The sequence below is a fragment of the Cibotium barometz genome, chromosome 32 (genome assembly GCF_041138505.1).
Source record: "Cibotium barometz isolate CiBa-2024 chromosome 32, ASM4113850v1, whole genome shotgun sequence".
NCBI classification, from domain to species: Eukaryota; Viridiplantae; Streptophyta; class Polypodiopsida; order Cyatheales; family Cibotiaceae; genus Cibotium; species Cibotium barometz.
The window spans coordinates 7,538,424-7,562,809 of record NC_141077.1 but is presented as its reverse complement, the minus strand read 5'-3'; the positions used below and the strand labels follow the sequence as shown (position 1 = coordinate 7,562,809).

Sequence of the window (24,386 nt, the reverse complement as noted above, 5' to 3'; positions counted from 1 at the left end):
GAGAATCTGTTCAAGCTCAATCACTTCGGCTTCGTCTACCACGTCCCGTTGTTGCTCGTCTATAATATCCTCGTCACTTCTGACAAGAATGGTATCACCTTCCTTGGAGGCCAACAAGACCACCGAAACATTTTCAGAGATCATTGAGTCTGTCAAAGAACGCCTTGCCAAAGCACATGAAGCATACACCAGACAAGCCAACAAATCAAGAAGAGACATCAACTTTAAAGAAGAGGACTGGGTATATCTTCAGATTATGAAGCAAAGACTGAAGCAAGTGAGCAAACATTGTCCAAAACTATCCTTTCGCAGCTTCGGACCCTTTCCTATCATTAAAAAGATAAATGATATCTCTATGAAGCCTAAGCTTCCTGACAGTTGGACTATGCATAATGTTTTTCATGCTTCTTGGTTGAAGCCCTATATTGGTCCAGCTGTGCAATGCTTTTCCATGTACAAACCTTATGGTCCTTGTCCCCACGCCTTCTTCCACCAGTCCAGTGTCCAGGCAAGGTTCCATCATGTGAATAGAGTGCTAGGAAGGCCAAATAGTTACAGAGCACCACATCAGAAGATTTACTACTGCTCTACGGATTTCCACAAAGCTTTTGATACTATTCTCTAAGCCCGCCTCCTACACTGTCTACAAGAGATAGAAGTCCCATCTCACATGCCTTGGAACATCATTGCCCTCTATGAGTCCATCAACGGACAAGTGAGATCCCCACAAGGTACATTGTACAAGATTTCCAACACTATTGGAGTGAAAGTTGAACCATAGTCACAAAAAAACCTATTTCTAACTTTTGAAACCTCGATACTTCGGAACAGTTTCAAAAACCCTCAAAACCCTCTACAATACGACAATTTTGCCCAAATTTCAGGTTTCATTTGCTTTCAATTTTTCTTTGATTTACAAGTTTTTGAAGTCTTTTGGTGTTGCCCTCTTGGTCCAAACACGCCCTTGGAACTTGCCAACAGACGGCTGCAAGGGAAAATCATGTCCATGTGCAACTCCCCTTTCAATTAAGGGGCTTCAGTGACATTTGGATGCCTTCCAAGATTTTTGCACTTAACGGGACCTCACTGTTAACCTTGGAAAACCAAGGTTTTCAATACCTCCTGCCCCTTCACATCCAAATTGAGCTTCACATACTGGGGGATCATATGGAGATTGTCTCTGTTGGACCAAAGGTGAACTCTACGAGAGAGAGAGAGAGAGAGAGAGAGAGAGAAAACGAAAGAAAAAAAAGAAAAGATATATTAACGTCTATGGAAGGCCAGATTGGCCTATGAGACAAATCTGTATACAACAAGTCCATGTCTTGAGTATGATGGAAAGAAAAACTGAAATGAAAAGCTAATCCTAGTCATATGCAGTCACTGTCTAGGATGCTATAGATGTACAATCATGATGGGTGTTATACTACTAATTCCACCCAGTGGAGATGGTGGGGTGTAGTACATTATACATGGGGCATGGGGCAAGGAGGACTCTCACATCTGTTGCGCCCTCGTGCAGCCTCTGGACTCTTTCCTCCATAGCTCTGCCGTATCGTGCTTGGATCTGGGTAGACTAGGCCTGATGGAGTAGTGGTGATCTGCGTGCAGGTAGTCACGGTCTCCTGGCAGCTTTGATCTCCGAGGCTCTTTGTAGTGTGAGCCCTCGACGGGAGGTAGATGATACATGGGGAGGGGGATGTGGCTTGCTGCTAGGCCTAAAGAAGCCGGCGATCTGTGGCTGGGATCTCTAGCTCTACACTTGTAGAAGCCTCTCTCTATGTCGGTGTAGCTCAAGGAGGAAAAAGCCTAAGCATCTCTAATTAGGATACTCCATCACTCAGCTAAGAGAGTACACCGTGTGAGCTCAATGTACGTTGTTGCTTGAATCAAATAAAAAGTGAGTACAATGGGGCTCTTTTATGGGCAGAGATGACTTGTCTTCTTTGCACATAGGCAAATACACAACTAATAAAAATATGCCACATGGCACACACTAGGATAAGATAAGTGGATAAGTGACCGTTCACACATGGGCGGAGACACACACACGGACACACACAATACGAAAAGAGATACTAACAGTCTCATCCTATGTCTACCTTGGTGTCATTTTCAATGACCCACGCTTCACCATGCTTCTCGAAGCACATGCCACAGTGAGACAGAGATATGCAACCTTGAGCTTACTTGCGCAGCAATGCTTCTAGGCACATTGTGAGGAGCCCACGACGAAGGGTTGGCTTTTTGACACCCTCGTCACACCAGCCTCGATGTATGGAGCCGCCTTTAGGGGGCAGATTTATCTGATGAGGATTGGCAGTGAGTTGAGAGGCCCCAAGTCATGATGTTCTCACATATGATCCACAGCAAACTATCAGTCCCACACCAGAATCCAGATAATCCAGGCAGAGTTTGTTGCAGCCCCGATGGTAGTGGATGCACTCTTCCAGACAGTCACATACCTCCATCCCATCAGTCACATGATCCGCACGGGTACCTGAGGCTTGCCCTGCAGTCCTTGGTACGCTTACTTGAGAGAGGGCTTCAGCCATAGTCACCTCAACCCCTCCCTCGCCAGCCAACCATTACAAACTTCTACCGGACCCAAGAGGAGGAGGACACACGATGGCAATTTTCAGCATCCAAGAGGACTCCCCCCCTGTGGCTTTTGTAGTTGGTGACAACTAAGGCCAGCTACATCCAAATTGGTCACTCTCCGAGAAGGACTCCTTGGGACATCCAGGCCATAGTTGCCAAAAAACGTGTTCCATACCTTAGGGTACCTGTACGCAACTTTGAAACGTTTCAAGCATTTTTTTCAAGTTTTTTTCAGCACTTTTTTTGAAGTTCCTTGGAGTTTTCTTCAACACTTTTTCTTTAAGTTTGGCTAGTTTGAGAGCACATCTGGAATATGAATCATAGTTCATGAATTTATCTTCTATCACCTGTCTTGAGCAATTGCCAAGGTTGAACCCTTAGCTGCCAAGGCCCAGCTGGCAGCTCTCAAACCTTGTTATTTTCACATGTTGTAAATGCTAAAGATATGCTTGTTGTGTATGTTTATACATTCTGCAGGCTGTGCCAAGTACAAAAAAGCCAAATCTAGCATATTTCTGACCTATACACTCCCCCCCTTGTATGAACTGTATATGAAACTTCCCCAGTTTGTATGAAACGTTTTTAAAAGGCGGTTTTTGAAATGTCTCGCAACTATGGCCATCCCCAACAACGGGGAAGGATAGTTGGTTTCAAGTTTCATGCAGTTGTTGTGGCATCCTCCAAGAGTCACAGTGCCACTGCCTTTGGATTGCCCAAAGGTGTAGCAGGTTCGGTGAAGGACTCTCCGTCTGTTCACCTCCAAACCCACTCGGGCTATAGAGGTGGAAGCAGCTCTACTTTACCAGAGGGATGGTGACGGTCTTGCTCTTAAACTCACTCACTTGCGAATTTCGGATATCCCTGCCTCTACATTCTTGATGCCCCAATGGACCTCATGGTCATGTGTATGCCAAAGGTGGGAGTTCATCATCAGCATTGCTACCAGGTATATTTGGTGTGCTTTGGAAGTATAGGCCCCTCTGTGGCTTTCTCCACCTGCTCCCCCGATGTACCTTCCCACCAAGAGCAGCCAGCAGGAGAGGGAGCCCCTTCCCTCCTCTTGTTCTTTGGGCTTCTTCACACCTCGGAAGACAGACAATTTGTATCTTGTTGCCTCATCAAGGGTTGTATTCTACATTATGCATACATTTTCATTGTGATTAATAGAAGGATATTTTCTTGAAGGAAAAAAATGGGACTTTAACTTCAAAAGCTGTAAAAGAGAGCTAACTTACATTAAAGGGGGTGCCATGCTCTCTAGATGCATTCAGCTTTACAACAACTCCAGCATATGCTGCAGCCTTCCTTTCAAGAAAGGTGTTATGCACTGAGGCGTGTATTTGAGTATCTTGTGGTGAAGAATTTGAGCCAAATGGCACTATTTGGCTCCTCAAATTTTGCTTTGTGCCAATGGAAGGGGCACCATTACTTCGAGCAGGAGTCAGTGGTAAACGGCTTAAAGTGTGCAAGAAGTCGCGTTTTTCCTTTTGCCACTCATCCTGCAAGGACAAGCAAATCCAGATATCAGAGAAGCTCACTTATGTTACGTTATAATTGCATCAAAAAAGTGAAATTCTGAACAACGTTTCAGCAACATTAACTACGAGGCTAAAACCAGCTCTACTTTACCTTGACAGACACACACAAGATAAGAAGGCACTATTCTTCTGTGTCCAGAGAAAGACCCTAATCCCACTCTAGAATCAGCTAACTAAAGCTCGAGAGCTCATAAGCCTCTAGCTCACACATTAGAGTTGTCATTTATTATGCAGCTACAGCACATGCTTAATCAGACAATTCAAATTCCCAAAGAACTGCAGACAAAATTGGAAGAAAACCAAGGAATCATGTTTGAAGAGATAATAGCGAGCATTATGTTGAAAGCCCTTCAAATTAATTTTGGTTGTAAGAAATGGAGACTCTTGCCTCAAGCTCCTTCATCATGTAGTCATTGAATGCTCGAAGATTATCTCTCTGTGCTTCTTGTATCGCAGAAAGCATAGTCATTTCGTGTACCTGCCAAAGTATTTTGATGAATACATGAGGAATCAAAGCAACTGGCAAATATACCTTCATCAGGTGGAATACATACAATGAAGCTCTTGCAAGAAAAATCTTGGCTCAGGGACTTAAAGCAGGAGGTGAGTTCCACAAGGATTGACAAAGCCTTTGCTGCAATGTCTTGATATACCAAAGTTTATAATTGTTATGCATGTGCCAAGCCCTAAACCCTGATCCCCTAAGTGAAAAATGAAGACCGCCAAGCAACAAAGGGAAAAAAAAAAAAAACGCAGTCAACTATTCCTGAAAACCCTACAGGAAAGGGCAGGGGACACATAGGGCTAGGCGCTGGACAGGTAAGGCCAAAAGGGCCAGTAAGGGCAACAAAATGCGGACAGCGACAGGACAGGTTAGTAAAAGGCAAAGTGGCAGCATCAAGGACAAGCTAAGGCAAATTACAGAGGTATGCCCAAGAATGAACGAGTTAAGTGTACCAAAAATATATAATCATGGCCATGAGACCCTGCACTGGATTGCAAGCAAAGAAACGTGAGCTTTCACTTTTAAATAAGTACATCTGACTTGCAAAAATGAGCCAAATATGCATCAGGATTCATCAATGCAGAAAAAGTGCAGGTGTGCAGGTAAGATTATTAAGGTCGTGTACAGCTACTATGGTCTTGCATGATTAAAGTAAAAACTGAAACTTTTGAAGCTAAGCATGACAAGGGAAGGAGTCAGGACAGCATGCTACCTGCTGCAAATACTCCTCCACTGTCGTTGCCTCCACAGGGAAAACATCTTCAAAGCTTGTCTGGAGAAACAACAAACACCTAAAAAACCTTGTCAGGCTCTACAGAGAAGGTTTAAGCACACTTGAATACATTAGCACTCTAGCAAATTTTAAGATGTACATCTCTTGTAGTCATACATACACTAGAAATCCTTCATATTGGGATTACCATTAAGAACCAAAAACTGCTACTCCACATATTGTTGAATCAAAAATAACGGCAAGATGATTGAAATTGGATAGCATTTAAATTATTTGTGTGGTCAATGCTACGAGTACAGCAATTATCCGCATCTTCAGTTCTACACCCCCAAATTGCTTCCTACTCCCTCAAGCTGTGATGAGAAACCTGCTCAATCGTGTAGAATACTAAGAGCTCTCAAGCTGAGCAAATCAAAATCCAACACAAATGGCCTTGAAATACCCACCTTTAGTTCAAAAGAATTCAAATCTCGTGTAAGCTGGTCTGCATTGATGCCCTCTCGTGCAAGCAATCTACAAATGTGCACCAAATAGTGATCTGAATTAGAAGAGCTACTTGCTATTAGATGCAATAAATACACAGCGATTTGGAAAAGCTTTGGAAGGGATTGCAACGTCTTGAAGATTAAAATTATGCCTTACAAAAAAAATACAAGGTAATAATACCTTTTCTGTGCTGTAACTCAAAGTGGACAGAAACAGAGGCATGTTCACAACAAACAAAAAATGGTTGTGCTTTGTCCATAAACAGCCCCTATCGATTTTCTCACATCATTTAATAATTACAAACTTGATTTTAATCTGCATTCAGCCAACCAGTCTCAATAACATTTTCTAACAATGTTTTGTCATTCTGTGTTTTGTCTCATGACACCATCACTCCTTAGCAGCAATAATCTCACCCCCTTCAGCAGTAATACGCAGTCAAATCTACTAATTCCCTTCCCCATTTGCCCTGCACTAAACCCAACAGCAACTACATTCAACAGGTTAGACAGCCAATCCATGGAAACGTGAATAGATCTAGCAAGCCAAGAAAATGAAGACAAAAAGCATACGGGAGAAGACCAAGGGTGGATGAGCCTATTTACAGCCGTTCAAGGAAGTAGAAAAGACAAGAAGAGGCCATTCAAGTGAAAAGGGGGGAAGGGGAGGAGGGAGGGCAACTGGAACCCAATGGTGGAGCACTATTTTCTCTTTCTCTGTGTCACCGAATGTCACGTGCACACCCTTCAGGTTGCAGTGTGCACGGTGACAAGCTGGCATCGTCATCATCAGCATTACCTTTAACGGAAGGGCAGCTGTAACACGGAAATCTTATCAATCATGAAAACTGAATAAACACATAAGCATGACAGATAAAAGAAAGATCACAACTCTGCACAGTACACCACACTAGGGGCCAGAAGACCCCCCCCCCCCGCCCCCCCCAATGGTTAGATTACCAAAAAGGAGTCTGCTTCCATATACAACTTCACGGGTGCCCATGGATTCTTCACTAGCTAACACCTATCTCTTCCAATACAGTACAGTATGAAAGCAAAACAAAAACATATGTTGAATTTGATGACGATCCTCAGCACGAGAGCATTCCCGGCGTAAAGCACATGTAGGACAACCATGGACAGTCCATAGCACCGGGACAGCCTTGCATCCTCATCTTCCTCCTGTCTAGCTCACACAACAAGTTGACCAGCCTCGAAGGCTGTTTGCAGCAGTCGACCAGCTCTCAGCAACCACAGGAAAAATCGACCAACTGCAGTACATAAGCCTGAAGGTCTCCAGTCAGTAGGAAATCCCTTCTCCTCAAATTGGCCAGCTCTTCTCCCTTTTTCAGTGCCCTGACCATCAGCTTCTTAGAGCTGTAAACAGCCGGCCAGCGGTAGGAAAGCTCCCAAAAGTAGTCGACCAACTTCCCCCATTATCCTAGATGGTTTCCGTCGTAGTGGATGGCGGCATAGTTCATATCATACTTGTATGATTGGTGAAGCAAATGTTTGCTAACGTATGGTAAAACAGTGTATGAAACTAGCCTATCATTCTTGCTCTTTTTTTGTAGTAAAAAATTGAGACTTTTTTGCTGAAAGTGACACTGTGGCTGGTCTACACCTTGTAGGCACTAGGCTCAAGCTGTAAAGAACCTTGCCCTCAGGTTGGGCAGTGGGCACTATACTATGAAAAGCCCTAAACTTTACCAATGTACTATATCGCCCCAAATTTAAGGCCACGTATGAAACTTCATGAGGAGCTGAATCATACCTATCATTCTCCTTGACGTATGGCAATATGAAACGTATGATATGAACTATGGATGGCGGTAGAGGGCTGCCAAAAGCTGCAAAACTAGTCGACCTGCTCTCCATGCACATATGGCGGTAGAGGGCTGCCAAAAGCTGCAAAACTGGTAGACCAGCTCTCCATGCACACAGAAAAGCATGCGCATCCTCCAAATCTGAGTTTTCTCCAGTAATAGAGCCTCCGCTAAAAATAGCTTTATCATGTGCTTTTTTGGTCCAAAAGGGGGAGCCTACAAGTGGCTTGGTAGAAAACAAGTCCGGTGCCCGCCTTATGGCCGTAGCCTGCCACCACATGTATTAAATAAGTCTTGTCTAGTGTGTACAACTTATAAGTTGTCAGGTTAGTATGAAAGGGGTGTGGTGGACTCCAGGACGTCTAAATATTTGGAAAGTACAAGCTTTGGGAATGGGGGATTATCTTGGAATACAAAGGATCACACTCCTAAAATTTAAGAGAGTTGCTATTTTTGGCCTGACTCCATGGAAATTCTGTTCGCGTCATTACATCTGGAATTGAGCAGATACCAAGAGTTACCAAAGTACCTATGACAAATGGACTACTAGTTGGGATATTTTTAGAGGTAAAGATTATGGGAGAACCCATATCTTAGATTGGGACATGTGGCAAGAAAGTGGATCAAATTGAGACAAGTGGCCTCACACTTGTCACTTCAGCTATTGTATGGCTCTCCACTTGTCATTATAGCCTTCTCTTGCCAATTTTAGCTCATGCGAGGTCCAAATCTATAAATTGGAGTCCTCTCTTCATTTGGAGGAGGCTCTTTTGTTGCACACTAGCCTCTACCACCGTTATAGGCTGCCCTAATGATGGCTACTCTCTCTCTCTCTCTCTCTCTCTCTCTCTCTCTCTCTCTCTCTCTACTGATGTATTGTGGGACTAGATACTTAGTTCTTTCTTTTCTTTTCCAGACAGTGTATCAGATGTCACATGGTTGTAACTTTGGTCTCATAGGTCACTTTGGCCTTTTGAAGACGTTAATATAACATTTCATTTTCTCTCTCTCTCAGGCTGCCCATGAAGTATACTGGCTGTTGGGGACTGTTTTGGAGGCTTCCATCGCAAAGAAATACTGAAGACAAGGTATTTAATCATTTTATTATGATTTCTAGCCATTGTACCTACTGTACCAACCACTGTACCGGCTGTACCAACCCTTGTACTTGCTATACCAACCACTGTTCTGGTTGTACCAACCCTTGTACCCGTTGTACCAACCACTGTACCTGTTGTACCACCCACTATACTTGCTATATTGGCTGAATGGAGAGCTGAACTTGTTGTACCAACTCTATTGCATGAAGACCCGTGGTTTTTGGGGAAGAATCAATACCCACATAGAGGTATATGAATTATATTATTGTCTCGGCATTTCTACAGTCTGTGTTCTGGCTTGGTTGCCTCGTGTTGGGCTGTGCTATGGCATTTGTATATCGATAATCCGGCATCTCCTGTGGGGAGGGTAAGGCCCTCAAAGCTTGTACATGATATCATTCTCCTTGGGTAATAAAATACTCTAAGGGGGGGAAGGGGATCGGCCCATTCCGGCCTCTATGCGGTGTCACATGTGCAAGCTCCATTTTTCAACATTTATGGATGTTTTGTCCAACTTTTATGTTTTGTGCAAAGTGATGATGGATATGTGTTAAGGCTTTGGCCATGTTTAAATGTTTTAATATGCATTGATGGTATCAACAAGTGTGTCAAGGGCCCTAGTCACTCGAGCACCTCGAGTTTCATTGGTATCAACGCATAGGCTTTCTTAGAAGCAAAGACTTCCTTCTATCAATAAGGACGAGAAAAGATCTCAAGTGGGAACCACACTTACCATCATTGTTGTTAAGCATGGCCAGCCGCTTCATAGTCTATAAAGCAAGAGCATGAGCAATAGACAGCTTGGTCTAAGGAATTATGAATTCATAGAATTTATCTTGGAAGTATGGAGTTGGCGTTATGTGCACGACGCATGTGTTTAGCACTCTTTCCATATGGATATTATGGATTATATTATCAAGCTTACAGGCAAGCTATATGGAGATATATCTTGGGGATATCTTAAGGATATGGTGAGGAGATATTTCTTTTGGCTTCATGATCAACCTGGCAAAGAAAAGCTAAGTATGCTTTGAGTTTGCAAAGTTGGTGCTTTTGCTATTCACTATGAAGTGTTTTTGATATTCACTAATCATTGTCTATATAGCCATGCAAGGAGAAAGGTGGTGTTGTTTGCCTTGAGATGGTTTCAAGGAAACATTGTTTATGGCTCCCTTTATTTGGGATGCATTGGACTTATCGAACTCATGGTTCACATACCCTGTGTAGTGTTCTCTTGTCCTACGTACTCTCTTGAAGATTGTTTCTACCATGTGTGGGTGTAACAATAGAGAGCACATGGAAGGGAACATGAGCACTTCAAAGGGTAGTATCAAGCACAACATACCTTGTGTAGTGTTCTCTTGTCCTACATGCTCTCTTGAAGATTGTTTCTCCTATGTGTGGGTGGAACAATAGAGAGCAGATGGAAGGGAACATGGACACTTGAGAGGAAAGTGTGAGTTGGTGGTGGCTGAAATGCCTATAAACTGTGTATAGCAGAAATGCTTATGAAACACCATGCTATCTATGCCTGCGAGTGATTATTTTATCTTATTACTTGAGCCCACCTCTCATCCAAGGTGTGTGGTCGGAGTACCAACACGGAATGCAAGTGGTAGAGTGGACATGATGCCTGTTTGGCAGGGAACTCATGTCTACGCCAAGGGTCATGTGGATTGGCACCTCTTTCTGTGCCTTGAGCGTGTTTGTGCTCTAGACTCGCACATGTTTGTGTGCCTTGAGTTAATGGATTATGGATTTGGATTTAATATCCCATGTTTCGACATATATTGTTTGTAGATACGGTTGACTCTATGCCCGTATCTAGTATATTCTATGTGGAGACATGGTTGATTCTTATCATCATGTCTAGGACATACTCATTTGACTCATTTGAGACAAAGTTGGCTCTTGTGCCTGTGTCTAGCATATCTTTCACGGAATTCTCGCCCATTTATTTTAGGACATGATTTTGATATTGGTATTATAGAGACTTATTTAGTCTCACCCATTTCTTTGGAACGTGGATTCTTTCAATTACATTGGATTTTTGAGACTGTCTCGTCTCGCCCACTTGATGGGACATAATTATATCTTGGATGTATGGCTTCAAGCTTAAAGTTGCGGACAACTTTTAAGCTAGGAAGGATGTCACTAGCCAGGGCATTTCCAAGTATGAAAGGGGTGTGGTGGACTCCAGGACGTCTAAATATTTGGAAAGTATGAGCTTTGGGAATGGGAGATTATCCTGGAAAAGGATCACACTCCTAAAATTTAGGAGAGTTGCTATTTTTGGCCCGACTCCGATGGAAATTCTATTCACGTCATTACATCTGAAATTAAGTAGATACCAAGAGTTGCCAAAGTACCTATGACAAATGGACTACTAGTTGGAATATTTTTAGAGGTAAAGATTATGAGAGAACCCATCTCTTAGATTGGGACATGTGGCAAGAAAGTGGATCAAAGTGAGACAAGTGGCCTCACACTTGTCACTTCAGCTATTGTGTGGCTCTCCACTTGTCATTACAGCCTTCTCTTGCCATTTTAGCTCATGCGACGTCCAAATCTATAAATTGGAGTCCTCTCTTCATTTGGAGGAGGCTCTCTTGCTGCACACTAGCCTCTACCACCGTTACAGGCTGCCCTAATGATGGCTACTCTCTCTCTCTCTCTCTCTCTCTCTCTCTCTCTCTCTCTCTCTCTCTGCCCATGAAGTATACCGACTGTTGGAGACTGTTTTGGAGGCTCCATCGCGAAGAAATACTGAAGACAAGGTATTTAATCATTTTATTATGATTTCTCGCCATTGTACCTACTATACCAACCATTGTACCCGTTATACCAGCCCTTGTATTTGTTGTACCAGCCATTGTACCTACTGTACCAATCACTGTTTTGGTTGTACCAATCACTGTTTTGGTTGTACCAACCCTTGTACCCGTTGTACCAACCACTGTACCTGTTGTACCACCCACTTTACTTACTGTACCGGCTAAATTGAGATCTGAACCTGTTGTACCATCTCATTGCATGAACACGTAGTTTTTGGGAAAGAATCAGTACCCACACAGAGGTATATGGATTATATTGTTGGCTTGGCATTTCTACAACCTTTGTTCTAGCTTGGTTGCCTCGTGTTGGGTTGTGTTATGGCATTTGTATATGGATAATCCAGCATCTCCTGTGGGGAGAGTAAAGCCCTCAAAGCTTGTACATGATATTATTCTCCTTGGGTAATAAAATACTCCAAGGGGGGGAAGGGGTCGGCCCATTCCGGCCTCTATGGGGTCTCACATGTACAAGCTCCATTTTTCAGCATTTGTGGATGTTTTGTCTAGCTTTTATGTTTTATGCAAAGTGATGATGGATATGTGTTAAGGCTTTGGCCATGTTTAAATGTTTTAATAATATGCATTAATGGTATCAACAAGTGTGTCAAGGGCCCTAGTCCCTCGGGCACCACGAGTTTCACATACATGTATTGTCATGTCCTATTCCATATGCTATACAGACACACCATGTCAGGCTCCACTAGCCATACATGCATGTCGTGTCAGGCTCCAAATGCCATACATGACAAGTAGAAAAACAGAAGCTGTGAGAAATTTTGTGACATTCCCCCCGGTTTCTAAGCAATCGACCGCAACTGAAAAGCTTCCTCAGAAGCTCCGGATAATCCTCAAAATAATTCCCGTCCATCCATTTTGCATTCATAGCCGAATAGTTTTTAAACTTCACAAGATACCTGCGTACTAGCTTGCCGCCTGCATGCTTACGCTCTTTATGAAAAACCATCTGCTCAAGTTACAATACTTCCTCAAGTTCATCCACCTCTGGTGGATCTTCCAAAACTAGTTGAAGTGGTCCCACATATGGCCTCAACACGCTGACATGAAATGCATTATGTATTTTCCAATGATCGGGCAATACTAATCTATAAGCCACTTTATTTATCTTCTGCAAGATCTGGAATGGCCCTTAATACCTGTTTGAAAGCGTATGAAACGGGCCTTTTTTGTCTGGCCTTTACCGAAGGCATACTTTCTCAAACTTAAGTAATACCCAATCACCTTCCTTGAAAATAACTTCTCGCATGTACTTGTCTGCTTCCTTTTTCTGCTTAGCTTGAGATCTTTCTATGGCTGTCCAAACTTGTGCAAATGCAGTATCCAAATCTCGGATATACTCATGCAAAGATTTCATCTTTTGTTCATAAGACAGATGGAAGCACCACCTTGCCATAGACTATCTCAAACGGAGCCTTATTAGTTGAAGAATGCACAGTGTTATTGTATGCAAACTCACCCAATGGCAAATACTTTTCTCAATCTGACTTCTGCTCAGATACACGACACTTGAGCAAATCAAGTACAGGTGAATTTGCAATTTCAATCTGACCATCCGTTCAAGGATGATAAGGTGATGAGAAACTCAGCTTTGTCTCCATGTTATCAAACAATGTCCGCCAAAATAAACCGGTGGTCTGAGAATCTCTATCTTCTACAATGGACTTGGGCATGCCATGATATTTGAAAATCTGAGCCAAGAACAACTTTGTCATGTACTTTAGCTTGATTGTTTTCCTCACACGTACCTATTTGCTAAAGCAATCAATGATAGTCTATATAGCATCACTACCATGCGCCAATCTCGGCAAATCCATAATGAAATCCATAGCAATGCTTTCCCATGGTTCCTGTGGAATGGGTAAGGGTTGAAGCAAACCAGTTGTCTTGTGCCTGTCAAACGTGGCTTTCTGACACACTAGGCACTCACGAACATAAACTTCAATATCCCTACATAAAGCTGGCCAAAAGAAATATCTTTAGTTGCCAAAATACCACGATGATATGCATATGGAAGAGCATGACACTTTTCCATAACCTTTTGGCACAATTCTTGGACCACACATACGGTTTTGCACATCAGAAAACCATCTCGAATCAAATAAGATGGGACAGCAGTATCATCATTCAAATTACCCCAAATAAGCTGAAAATATGTCCCCAAAGCATACATATCCCGCATCCCTAACAAGTCCTGATGATAGGCGGTAGTCACTGCATGCACTTGAGGCCTACGTGACAAAGCATCCACTACCAAATTCTTCTTCCCTGGAGTATGCAAAATCTGAAAATGACACATGGACAAGAAATTTGCCCACCATAGATGCTTTTCTGAGAGCTTAGGCTATGTGAGAAAGTGCCGTAAACTCTAATGATCTGTTTTAACCATAAATTCAACCTCCAAAAGATAATGCTTCCATGTTTGGAGGACATGAATAACAGCCAATAACTCTTCCTCATAGACCTGCAAATACAATTCTACATGTTATAGGCGATGGCTTTCAAAAGCCACTGCATGTCCCTCTTGATTTAATACAGCCCCCAAACAATCTCCACATGCATCACATTCGACCACAAAAGGTCTATGCAAATTTGGAATAATAAGAACATGCCCTGAGATGATGGCGTCCTTTAACTTTTGGAAAACTGTCCTTTCAGAATCAGACCAATGAAATGCAACTTTCTTCTTCGTCAAATCATGCAACGGAGAAGCCAAGAAAGTAAAGTGTCGAATAAATCGTCGATAGTAGTAAGAGCATAAACCAATGAAGCTCCTGACTTGATGAACATTCTGAAGCTCTAGCCAATCCTTAATAGCTTGAATCTTTGCGGGATCCATGTGTACACCATCTTTTAAAACAATATGCCCCAAATAATAGATCTCTGACAAGAAGAATTCACTCTTCTTTCCATTGCTGAAAAGCTTGTGTTTCCTAAGCTCTTCAAAAACAATGGCACGATGTTCTTTATGCTTAGTCTCACTCTTTGAAAAGATAATAATATCATCAAAGAAAGTTCATGTGAACTTGCGGTGAGGTCTAAAAATTATGTCCATCATTCTACTGAAAGTGACGGGACCATTTGTAAGACCAAATGGCACCACCAAATATTCATATAGCCCAAATGAGGTTCTGAAAGCCGTTTTGTGCACATCTTGAGATACCACTCTAATCTGATGGTAGCCACTCTTAAGATCAATGCGACTAAAACAAGCAGCTCTCTCAAGTTTGTCAAGAATATCATCGATTATAGGAATCGAAAACCTGCTCTTGATAGTAATCTTGTTAAGGACCCTATAATCAACACACATTCTGTATATCCTATCCTTTTTCTGCACAAGCAAAACTGGAGAACAATAAGACAAAGAACTTGGCCTTATCAACCCCTTTTCAAGCGAATCATTCACTTGAGTCATAATTTCCTCCTGTTGGACAACACTCCCCCTATAAGGAGGTCGGTTTTAGGAGGAGAGCTACCAAGGAATATGTCAATACAATGATCCTCTGGCTCTGGCCCCTCTGGGGATAATTGTCCAGGTAGGGAGTCAACATAACAATCAACATAATCACTTAAGAAATCAATCTTATCTTGATCTACGGGATTTACAGCATCATGCCCCTACACAGACGAGAGCCACGAAAAACTCTAGGATAGCTAGTCCCAAGGAAACACATCATGTCAAGCTCCATGAGCCAAACATGTACACCATGTCACGCCCCACAAGCCACACATGTACTATCATCTCAGGCTCCATGAGCCATACGTGTATTGTCATGACAAGCTCCATATGCCATAGAGACACACCATGTCAGACTCCACCAACCATACATGCATGTCATGTCAGGCTCCATATGCCACATATGAACAGTAGAAAGATGTGAGGAATTTTGTGACATTACCATCATCATTGGAGAGTGTAGAGAACCAATCGGCAACCATACAGCCCCTTGGGCAGGGGTCGGCAGCCACATCAATGTTGAGATATCAACCTCAACATGAGCTGACACTCACGAGGCGCCTGCATGACTGTTCGACATTTATATCACTGGCGGGTTTGGTAGCTGGCATTGACATATCTTCGCCAGAGATTCTACAACTGGACTACACCGACTAGTCCACATTTACCCACTCCTCTTAGCGTGTTCACATTATGGACCGCTTGTATATACTCTATTATGTGTGTTAGTCACTTTATCTTCTTTGTATACCTCTTTTGTTGTGTGAAGAAGAAGAAGAATTTTCAACCTCTCACCTTGTGTGCTCTCTTCTAGGGTTTTTGTGAGTGTGTGCACGCTTGCAAGAGCTCAAGCTCTCTTCTCCCCTGCATCTTTTCAATCAAGAACCCTAACAATAGGCGGCCAAGTCATAATCAATGGTCATCATTTATTTGAGCAGCATCAGGACAAAGTGCAGCATTTAAGGGATACTATTGCAAATAGTAATTGTCTAAACCTCGCCGACAACACTTGTGCTGGCCGACCAGCTTCCTCCACACATATTTAAGTGATAGACATCATTTTTCATAAATCAATCAAGTTCATTCATCAAATCCTGAAGTTGTCATTCAACATGAAGTCAACATCAACGTCAGCATCATAGAACTGTTCACAAATTTCTTCATAGAACTGTTCACAAATTTCATCTCAGTTATAATCGTTTGCATCATTAATATAGTTACATTTGCATTCATCTAAATTCATCTCTATAGTAATTAAGTTAATTAAGGCTGTGATTACTACGATCAACCTTCATCATGTGAAGCATCATACCTAAAAAAAAATCTCAAAAAAAAATCTCGAACGGCCGTTCCACACTTGTCACAGCTGTTTCAAAATGTAATCTACGTGTATAGGTAGGTTTCTAGGGTTGGTTATATGTTGGCAAAGATATAAAGAGATATTTGTAGCGCCATAAGATATTAAATTTGAATTTCAGCAAATGGAGATTCAGAATGATAACAACCACTCTAAAGATGTACTGGCTGTGTGCGAAGGATTCTTCCAAGCAAAACACCTTGCTAGGTCAAGGTCTCCATTCGGACAACCAAACTCTAATTGTCTACAAAATATTGCCGACATATGCGAACGGACTGAGAAAAATCACGTTGCTTGCAAGGAGTACTTAAAACCTCTTTGGGATAAGATCCATGGAAGTGGCAGCCAAAGGGGAGATACGCTAAGAGACGAGTTGTATTCGTGCCAAGAGATTTGAACAAAGATGTCCAAAAATGTCCAGTGAACTTTGGATCTCTGTCAGAGATGATGGTCTTCGGCAAACCATGAAATTTGAAGACATGTTGTACGAGCAATGACACCACATCTGGGACTGAAGCAGTTTTCTTGCAAGGAATGAAATGCACCATTTTGGAAAATCGATTAACCACCACAAGAATCTGAACATTACCTTTGGATGAACAAGGCAAAGTGGTAATAAAATCCATACTGATACTTTCCCATCTCTCATTGGGAACTGGCAACGGTTGAAGTAACCCTTGAGGAAGTCGTCGAGAGGCTTTCATTATCTAACACGAATGACAAGCTTTGACAAATTTGATAACATCTTGCTGCATCTGAGGCCAGAAGTATGTAGCAGACAAAAGCCGATATGTCTTGTTGATACCAGGATGAGCAGCATAAGGAACTTCATGATGCTCTTGAATGAGAATCTTCCGCAATGAAGTATTGTGAGGCACACAAATGCGATCAGAAAAGAACAGCAATTCATCTATGATGGTGTAGGCTGCAAACATGTTCATTTTTGCAGGACTGGGATTAGAAGATTTGAGAGCACGGAACGCATCTCCAAAATCTCTATCAATCAAATACTCATTTTTGAAACAAGCAAGGATTTCCATTTGCACATCTCTGATGACAAAATTAGTGGCTCGAGGCATGCGGCTCAAAGCATCTGCAACCACATTCTGAAGACCAAGAACATACTGGATAGTCATGTGGAAATTAGCCAAGAATTCAACCCATCGGCCTTGTCTCGAGAGTTCATAACAGGCTGAGTGAAAATGTACGTCAGAGATTGATGATCTATACGTACATCTAAATCTACTCCAAGAAGATAATGTCTCCAAGTCCGATAAGCATGCACGATTGCCAAAAACTCCTTATCATACATAGGATACCTGCTTTGAATGGCTGAAAACTTCTTGCTATCAAAAGCAATGACACGATCATTCTGCATCAAAACTCCACTAGAAGCACAATCTGAGGCATCTATCGTTACATCAAAGGGCTGGGGTGGGATCTGCAATGCCAAGACCAGGGTTGTCGTCAAGGCATGCTTGAGATCATTGAACGATTGCTCAGCTTCAAAAGACCACTAAAGTTTGTCCAGCTTTGTCAATTCTGTCAAAGGGGCAACAATCTCTGAAAACCTACACACCTTGCTGTGATAAAAGTTAGCAAGTCCCAAGAAAGATCGAACATCTGAAATGGTGAGAGGCAAAGGTCAATCCACAATCGCCTGAATCTTCTTAGGATCTATTGCAATCCCATTAGCAGAAATGATGTGACCAAGATATTCCACATGGTTCTTGAAAAATTCGCTCTTCTTCTTGTTGATGTACAGCACATTGGTGCGTAGTACTTCAAAGACAATCTGTAAATGCTCTTTGTGATCGACCATAGATCGGCTAAAAACCAGAATATCATCGAGATAAATGATCACAAACTTGTCCAAGTACGGCCCAAAAATTTCATTCATCAGGGTCATGAAAGTGGCCGGGACATTGGTTAACCCAAAAGATATGACTAAGAATTCATAATGGCCATATTTTGTCCGAAAGGCTACCTTGTATTCATCACCATTACGGATACGAATTTGATGATAGCCGGACTTCAAATCAATCTTGGAAAACACCTTTGCACCAAGCAGCTGGTCGAACAACTCATCGATGGGAGGCAAAGGGAATTTGTTCTTGATTGTCAGCTTGTTGAGAGCACGATAATCAATGCAAAGCCGCATTGATCCATCCTTCTTTTTGACAAGCAAAACCGGGGCTCCGAAGGGACTTTTGCTAGGGCGGATGTGACCTTTGTCCAACAACTCCTATAATTGCCTTTGTATCTCTTGAGATTCAGAGTACGAAACACGGTATGGAGCTCAGGTTGGAGGAGGTTGACCTGGGATAAGATCAATCGGGTGATCCACAGGACAACGAGGAGGCAATGTCGTCGGAAGATCATTCGGAAACAGATCTTGAAAAGGCCTGAAGAAGGATTGCTCCAAGTAAGCAGTTGTTGATGACGAGGCTTGAGATTGCTCACTGGTTTCTGCTTCAATCTCTCGTAACATGACCAAGGATGTTGTACAGTCACGTTTGCGGACAAGGCGTTTGACTTGCAGGGCAAAAACAACAGTGATGGGTTTGGCACTGAAAAGGCCACGAAGTTCCAGCTCTCGACCATCATGGTATAACTGGATTGAATGAGAACGAAAGCTGATCACTGGATCATATCTATACAACCAAGATTGTCCCAGTATCATGTCATAATGTGACAACGGCATCACTAAAAAAGCCTTGCGAAGAGCACGCCGGAATTTATCCCACGTCGGAGTAGACTTGCCATCTGAAATCCTGCGTCACCACCAAAGGAAGGCGGTATCTTTCAAGAGGGTACTGGCCAATGCCACCTTTTTATTCTCGAGCAAATCGGTATTTGAGAAATAAACCTCCATCTTGTAAAGCCAGTGATCGATTAACCACTTATCACGATGGCCATTGTAGGGCTCAGGTAACTTGATATCCATCTTTCTTGTCTGTGCTGTGGCCATTAATTTATACAAAAGTTTGAGTTCAACATTGTCTACCTCGGCGGTCGGATCAGGAGGAGTTGAGAGATCTTCCTGCTGGCCCACCGAGGATGATGATGAAGTCGGTGAACGCGATCGACGCGCTCGTTGTGACTTCTTGGATCCCTTGCGCTGGTGTTGGTGCTGTTGTTGCATGTCTTCCATTTGTGATCGCATTGATGTCATACCGTCGAAAAGGACCCTTTGCAAGTCCTCCATCTGTTGTTGAAGAGTGGTCATCTACAAGGCCTCCATCTGACGATCGGCGGGTGGCACGTTGTCGTGCGAAGTCAACATCTGGAGAACTCAGAGAGAGTACTGAGGTGAAGCAAGAAAGGTCCACCCAGGATGTAGGATGGAAGGAACAACTGCTGGAGAGGCAGTAACGGGATCCTCGTACTTGAAGTCCGGGTCCTCCACTTTCTCGGGATCATCTTCGGAGGTTACTTCGTTTGCTACCACTTCCTTGTTTGGTTCCGCCAAAGGGCTAGGCACCGGAGATAATGGAGTATAATCGGGAACAAAGATCTCGCAATAGAATGTCACAAGAGAGCGCGTGGAGAAGATATTGCGGAGGCCATCCACACTGCACTCTGGAAGAAAGTGTGCCAACTAAGGGTACCGTGACAGGAAGTACTCGAAATGAGCAAGGTGCAGTGGCTCGCAGGTGAGGAAAATAGTCTAGATCGCCCAAGTGCCGGGTTCGGTTACATGCGGCTGCTGACATGTATGTGGTACACCTGTGAGGCCGGGGCTACTGGGATAGGAGAGTCCAGGAGACGTGGAATCCACCCAGCATCGGCAGAAGGTGGCACCGGTTTCGGAGTGGGGGCACGAAGAGGGCTGTGTTCGAGAAGGAGAGCCTCGGGGATCTCGTCGATGTAACTCAGGTAGGGGATGTGCATGCAGGGCTCCTCCGGAAAATTGTCCATGAAGCATGCACGTGGATGGCAAGAGCGCGCACACAGTGTGACGTGGGCAGAGCCAAGAGAGAGGATGAAGGCGAAAGTGCAGTCGGCGGCATCCTAACAGCCGGGGGGGGGGGGATAAGCGTCAAATCGCCAACGGAAGGGGAGGGGGGAGGCAGCGCTTCACATTCACGCACACTCTTTTTTTTTTTTTTTAGAGGCCCAAATGCCATGTACCGTGCCAAAAAAAATAAAATAAAAATTTGTTTATGGCCTAAGGGTGACGGTGGCCTAGAATCGTCACATACCCAACCAGAAGGAAGGGTGCGCCTCTTCGAAAAGGCGCCGCCAGCTGCATCTTCACGATGCGAAGAGGGGGGCAGTCGATACTCAGCAGCGAGGGGGGCTCAGGGCCGACAACTGCACGAAGCGAGGAGGGGGCTCATGGCCTACAACAAACGAAGCGAGGAGGGGGATGCTCCATACTCAGCAGAGAGGGGGGAGTTCCTGACATGCAACGAACGGCTACCACCACCGACAGCAGGGAGGGGGTAATCTAGGTATGCAGAAAGGGTTTCCTCTCTGAGACACACAAGGTGCGTGTGTGAGTGGAATTTTTTAATTTTCTTTTACATCACAATGGGCAAAGCTTTACGCCAGGTCCACCATCGCTCCGTTGCTTCCATACAATACTGAGAAGAGGGGTGAAAGAGAGAGTGCCGCAGAGAGGGTGAGGGCTTCACAACCCACGGGTAGGAAAGGTTTTAGCTCTGATACCACTGTGAGGATTATGTTGTTAATCCCTCATATTGTGTACTAATTACTACTTAAGTACTTAACTTAGAGAACAAAAGACTTTAGGAAAACACAATAGGTCTCTTATATAGGAGATGAAGAGAGACATTTGAAGAGGCATGTCCTTTGAGGAAAGGACGTGAAAACAGACGAAAGGATACAACTTTAGGCTAAGGGATTGTCTATTCGATGTAGAGGCACAACCATTCATCAAGGGATACAACCATTCGTCGAAGGCATGTGGCTATTCGATGAAGAGGTTGTCTCCAAAAGACAAGGTTCATGGGAGGATTATCAGAATTTACAATTTACATATAACAATACTAAGCATACGAGTACCAATTTTAGTCCTTTTATGCTTATGTATGGATTTCAACCAAGATCACCTATTACCATGGGATTTTTAGGACTTCAGCATGATGCAGCACGTACTTTTTTGCAAGACATGCAAGAAATGTTACAAGTTGCGAAGAAATCTATTAGAAACGCTCAAGACATACGGATTTTATTCTAATAGGCATCGTTCACCGAGAGTTCTCTAAAAAAACGATGGTATATTTGCGAGTTCCGAAAGATTCTGAGACTTTACGGACGGGTCGATCTCCAAAAATATCCCCTATATACTGCGGACCATTTCAGGTTGAACGTCGGATTGGTTCAGTTGCATATGAATCGGACTTGCCTTCTCATGTGAAAGTTCATCTCGTATTTCATGTCAGTAGACTTAAGGAAGTATTGGGTGAAACAGATCAGTTTCAGCATCCACGTTGGCCATCAAATGGATCCAAAGGTACACCCTATCACAATCCTAGACACAAAACCATTAGTTTTAATGGTCAATTTACACTTCTAAGAAATCATACAAACATTTGTTAACTAACACGTCAAAGGTCGAATTTTAACAAACTCTAGTTTAGAGTCCGTTTTTTTCTCATAGTTTGAAATAGAGAGTTGAATGGATAATGCAGTATTTCTCAAACACCATGGCATTGGTTAGAGGATCTAAGCCAGAGTATTCCGCACATGAGCCAAACTTGATTCTAGATCACAACAAAAGGGCCAGAATCAATTCTCCATCAATCAAAAAGATCTTACGGAAGATGATAGTTCTTGGAAATCTCTGGAGTCTCTTTAGAGGCATTTCCCTGACTTTCTTGCTAATAACTTTTTCATCGAATAATGAGGGATTATAATATACTCCCTACCTTAAACAAGAGTCAAGACCCACACAAGGAGTCGTCCCTCTGGATGAATAGCCAACAAGGCCTTGGCCATGGCTCTAGCTCAAGACTTAGATAGTGGGCTTCCATGGTATAGGATGCTCAAGTTTGAGTTTGACCCTAAACAGAATTCAAAAACAAGGATGTTCCAAAGATATCAATCAATAGAACGATCGTCTCAAAGTCAATAGTTCTTGCGAGTTTGTGGAGTCTCTTAGAGAAAATTCTTGGACTTTCTTGTTAGTAACTTCTGCATCAAAGGTAAGTGAGCAATCTCCAAAGGTCATGACACAATCCTACTTTAAATTAGACCCAAACAAGGAGGAGTCCTTCAGGATGGAGACCCAAGCAAGGCCTTGGCCATGGCTCTAGCTAGATACTTGGATAGCAGGGTTCGGTGGGATGGGATGCCGAGGTGCTCCGGATGGAGCTATGGTTGTCTTGTAGGAGCTCCTCCGAAGCAAGGGGCTGTTTTAATAGGAGCATTGGGATAGACTATCCTTGTGCAATGGAGGAACCAACTAGCAAAGTTGGTCTAGTCATGTATCCTATCTTCCCATCTAGTAGAAGAACTTGATAGCGATATTCATGAAGCCCTATACAAATCTTAGCCAGGACCTATCCTATACATGCTGGTCTCCCACGTGTATAAATTTACCCACCCTTATTTTGAACTCAATCACCAGCTAGTGCCAACATAACAAAGCATTTTCTGCTGCTCTCGCCCATAATGCCCATCACATGGCCCACAAATTTACACTTGTCTTAACATTGTGAACATTTTAAAGCCATCCCCTTCATCATTGGGTCTTTGACTAGATCGGTAAGAAAAGTTCTTGCATGAGCAAATAGGTGCACCTTGCTGAGATAATATCCTGCTGTCGGCTGCATAACTTCCTAACCTAAAATGAACTCCGGTGGCCAAGCACATCTACTCCTCAAAGAGATACATGACGAAGTCTTTCCAAATACATTTCCCTCGAATAACAACTCTCGTGGACCATGGCCTTTTTCAGCCTTGCATAATAGGCTCAGTAGCCTGAGCCCTCAATCTGTAGCCCTAGCCATCTGGGAAATGTATGCAATTAAAAATCATTCCATCTAGCTGTTCTTCAAAAGGGAACATTACTATCTCAAGTCTTGACAGACAATGAAAGAGAGAACAAGACCTACCTTGTGGCGGCAATGGCCTGGCTGGGAACTTCAAGCCGTGATGTCCGTGCTTTAAGCTTCCTTGACAAAGCCTCCAGCTGGTCCAGGCTTCTCTGCACAGGAAAGGTCCTGGGTAATCCAATAGCATTTACTCTATCGATTCAAGGGAAAAAAACCCTGTCGCATGTGGCGAAGGAAAACTTGACGCATGAAGAGGAGGACGCACCTGGATGGGGGGGAACTGCGCCGAAGGGGTGGCCGATTGAAGGAGCTGGGTGGAATTGTGCAGGAGATCGGCCCAGCTCCTCATGTCCGTGTCGCCCGCCATGGCTGTACGTTACCTGTTGAGATGCGAGAGAAAATGCTTCAAACAGCTCCTTTGGCGCCCTAGCGCTGATGATAGCAGCTTCACGCTACTACTCTTAATTCTTGCTTAAAGAAATTCCTTAGTTTTGCTTTTTTATTTTTTTCTGCATTAAAGAAATTCCTTCGTTGCTTTTTTATTTTTTTCTGCATTAAAGAAATTCCTTCGTTGCTTTTTTATCCCATTCTCTCATTAATTGGGCCACCTTCTCTCCAAGTGGCCATAAGTGTGGATAAAATCACACCAGATACTGCAAATGCACTGCGTATCACAGTGCCCTCCATGGTCTTAGTGCGTCTAGCCTTCCAAATGTGCCAGGTTGTGATGATAGCAATGATCTCCTATACAGTGTCCAATCTATGTGCTAAAGGTACGTAGCCTGGCTTGAGCATGATCGTGGCATGTCTTGAAGATGACACCGACACCGCTGACCCACTCGTTGAGTAATCCGCATGACCATCTCTATCGTTCCCTTCAAACCTGAGTTACAGCCCCGACTATGTCAAC

The 24,386-nt window shown here is 43.3% G+C and overlaps 1 protein-coding gene across 2 annotated transcripts in view; it reads right to left on the bottom strand.

Annotated features, from left to right (window-relative positions):
• The window catches only part of LOC147619767 (nuclear pore complex protein NUP93A-like), a 110,253-nt gene extending 86,247 nt beyond the window's left edge, over positions 1 to 24,006 (bottom strand). The window contains exons 1-6 of one of the 2 annotated variants that reach the window (XM_086825601.1): positions 23,742 to 24,006; positions 23,537 to 23,628; positions 5,824 to 5,890; positions 5,357 to 5,416; positions 4,528 to 4,617; positions 3,837 to 4,100 (exon numbers count right to left, since the gene is read on the bottom strand). In XM_086825601.1, coding sequence (XP_086681727.1) covers positions 3,837 to 4,100; positions 4,528 to 4,617; positions 5,357 to 5,416; positions 5,824 to 5,890; positions 23,537 to 23,628; positions 23,742 to 23,843 — 675 coding nt within the window. In that variant the 5' untranslated portion in view covers positions 23,844 to 24,006. The remainder of the gene's footprint in view (positions 1 to 3,836; positions 4,101 to 4,527; positions 4,618 to 5,356; positions 5,417 to 5,823; positions 5,891 to 23,536; positions 23,629 to 23,741) is intronic. The other variant, XM_086825602.1, reaches the window with a different exon arrangement.
• Positions 24,007 to 24,386: the final 380 nt, after the last annotated feature.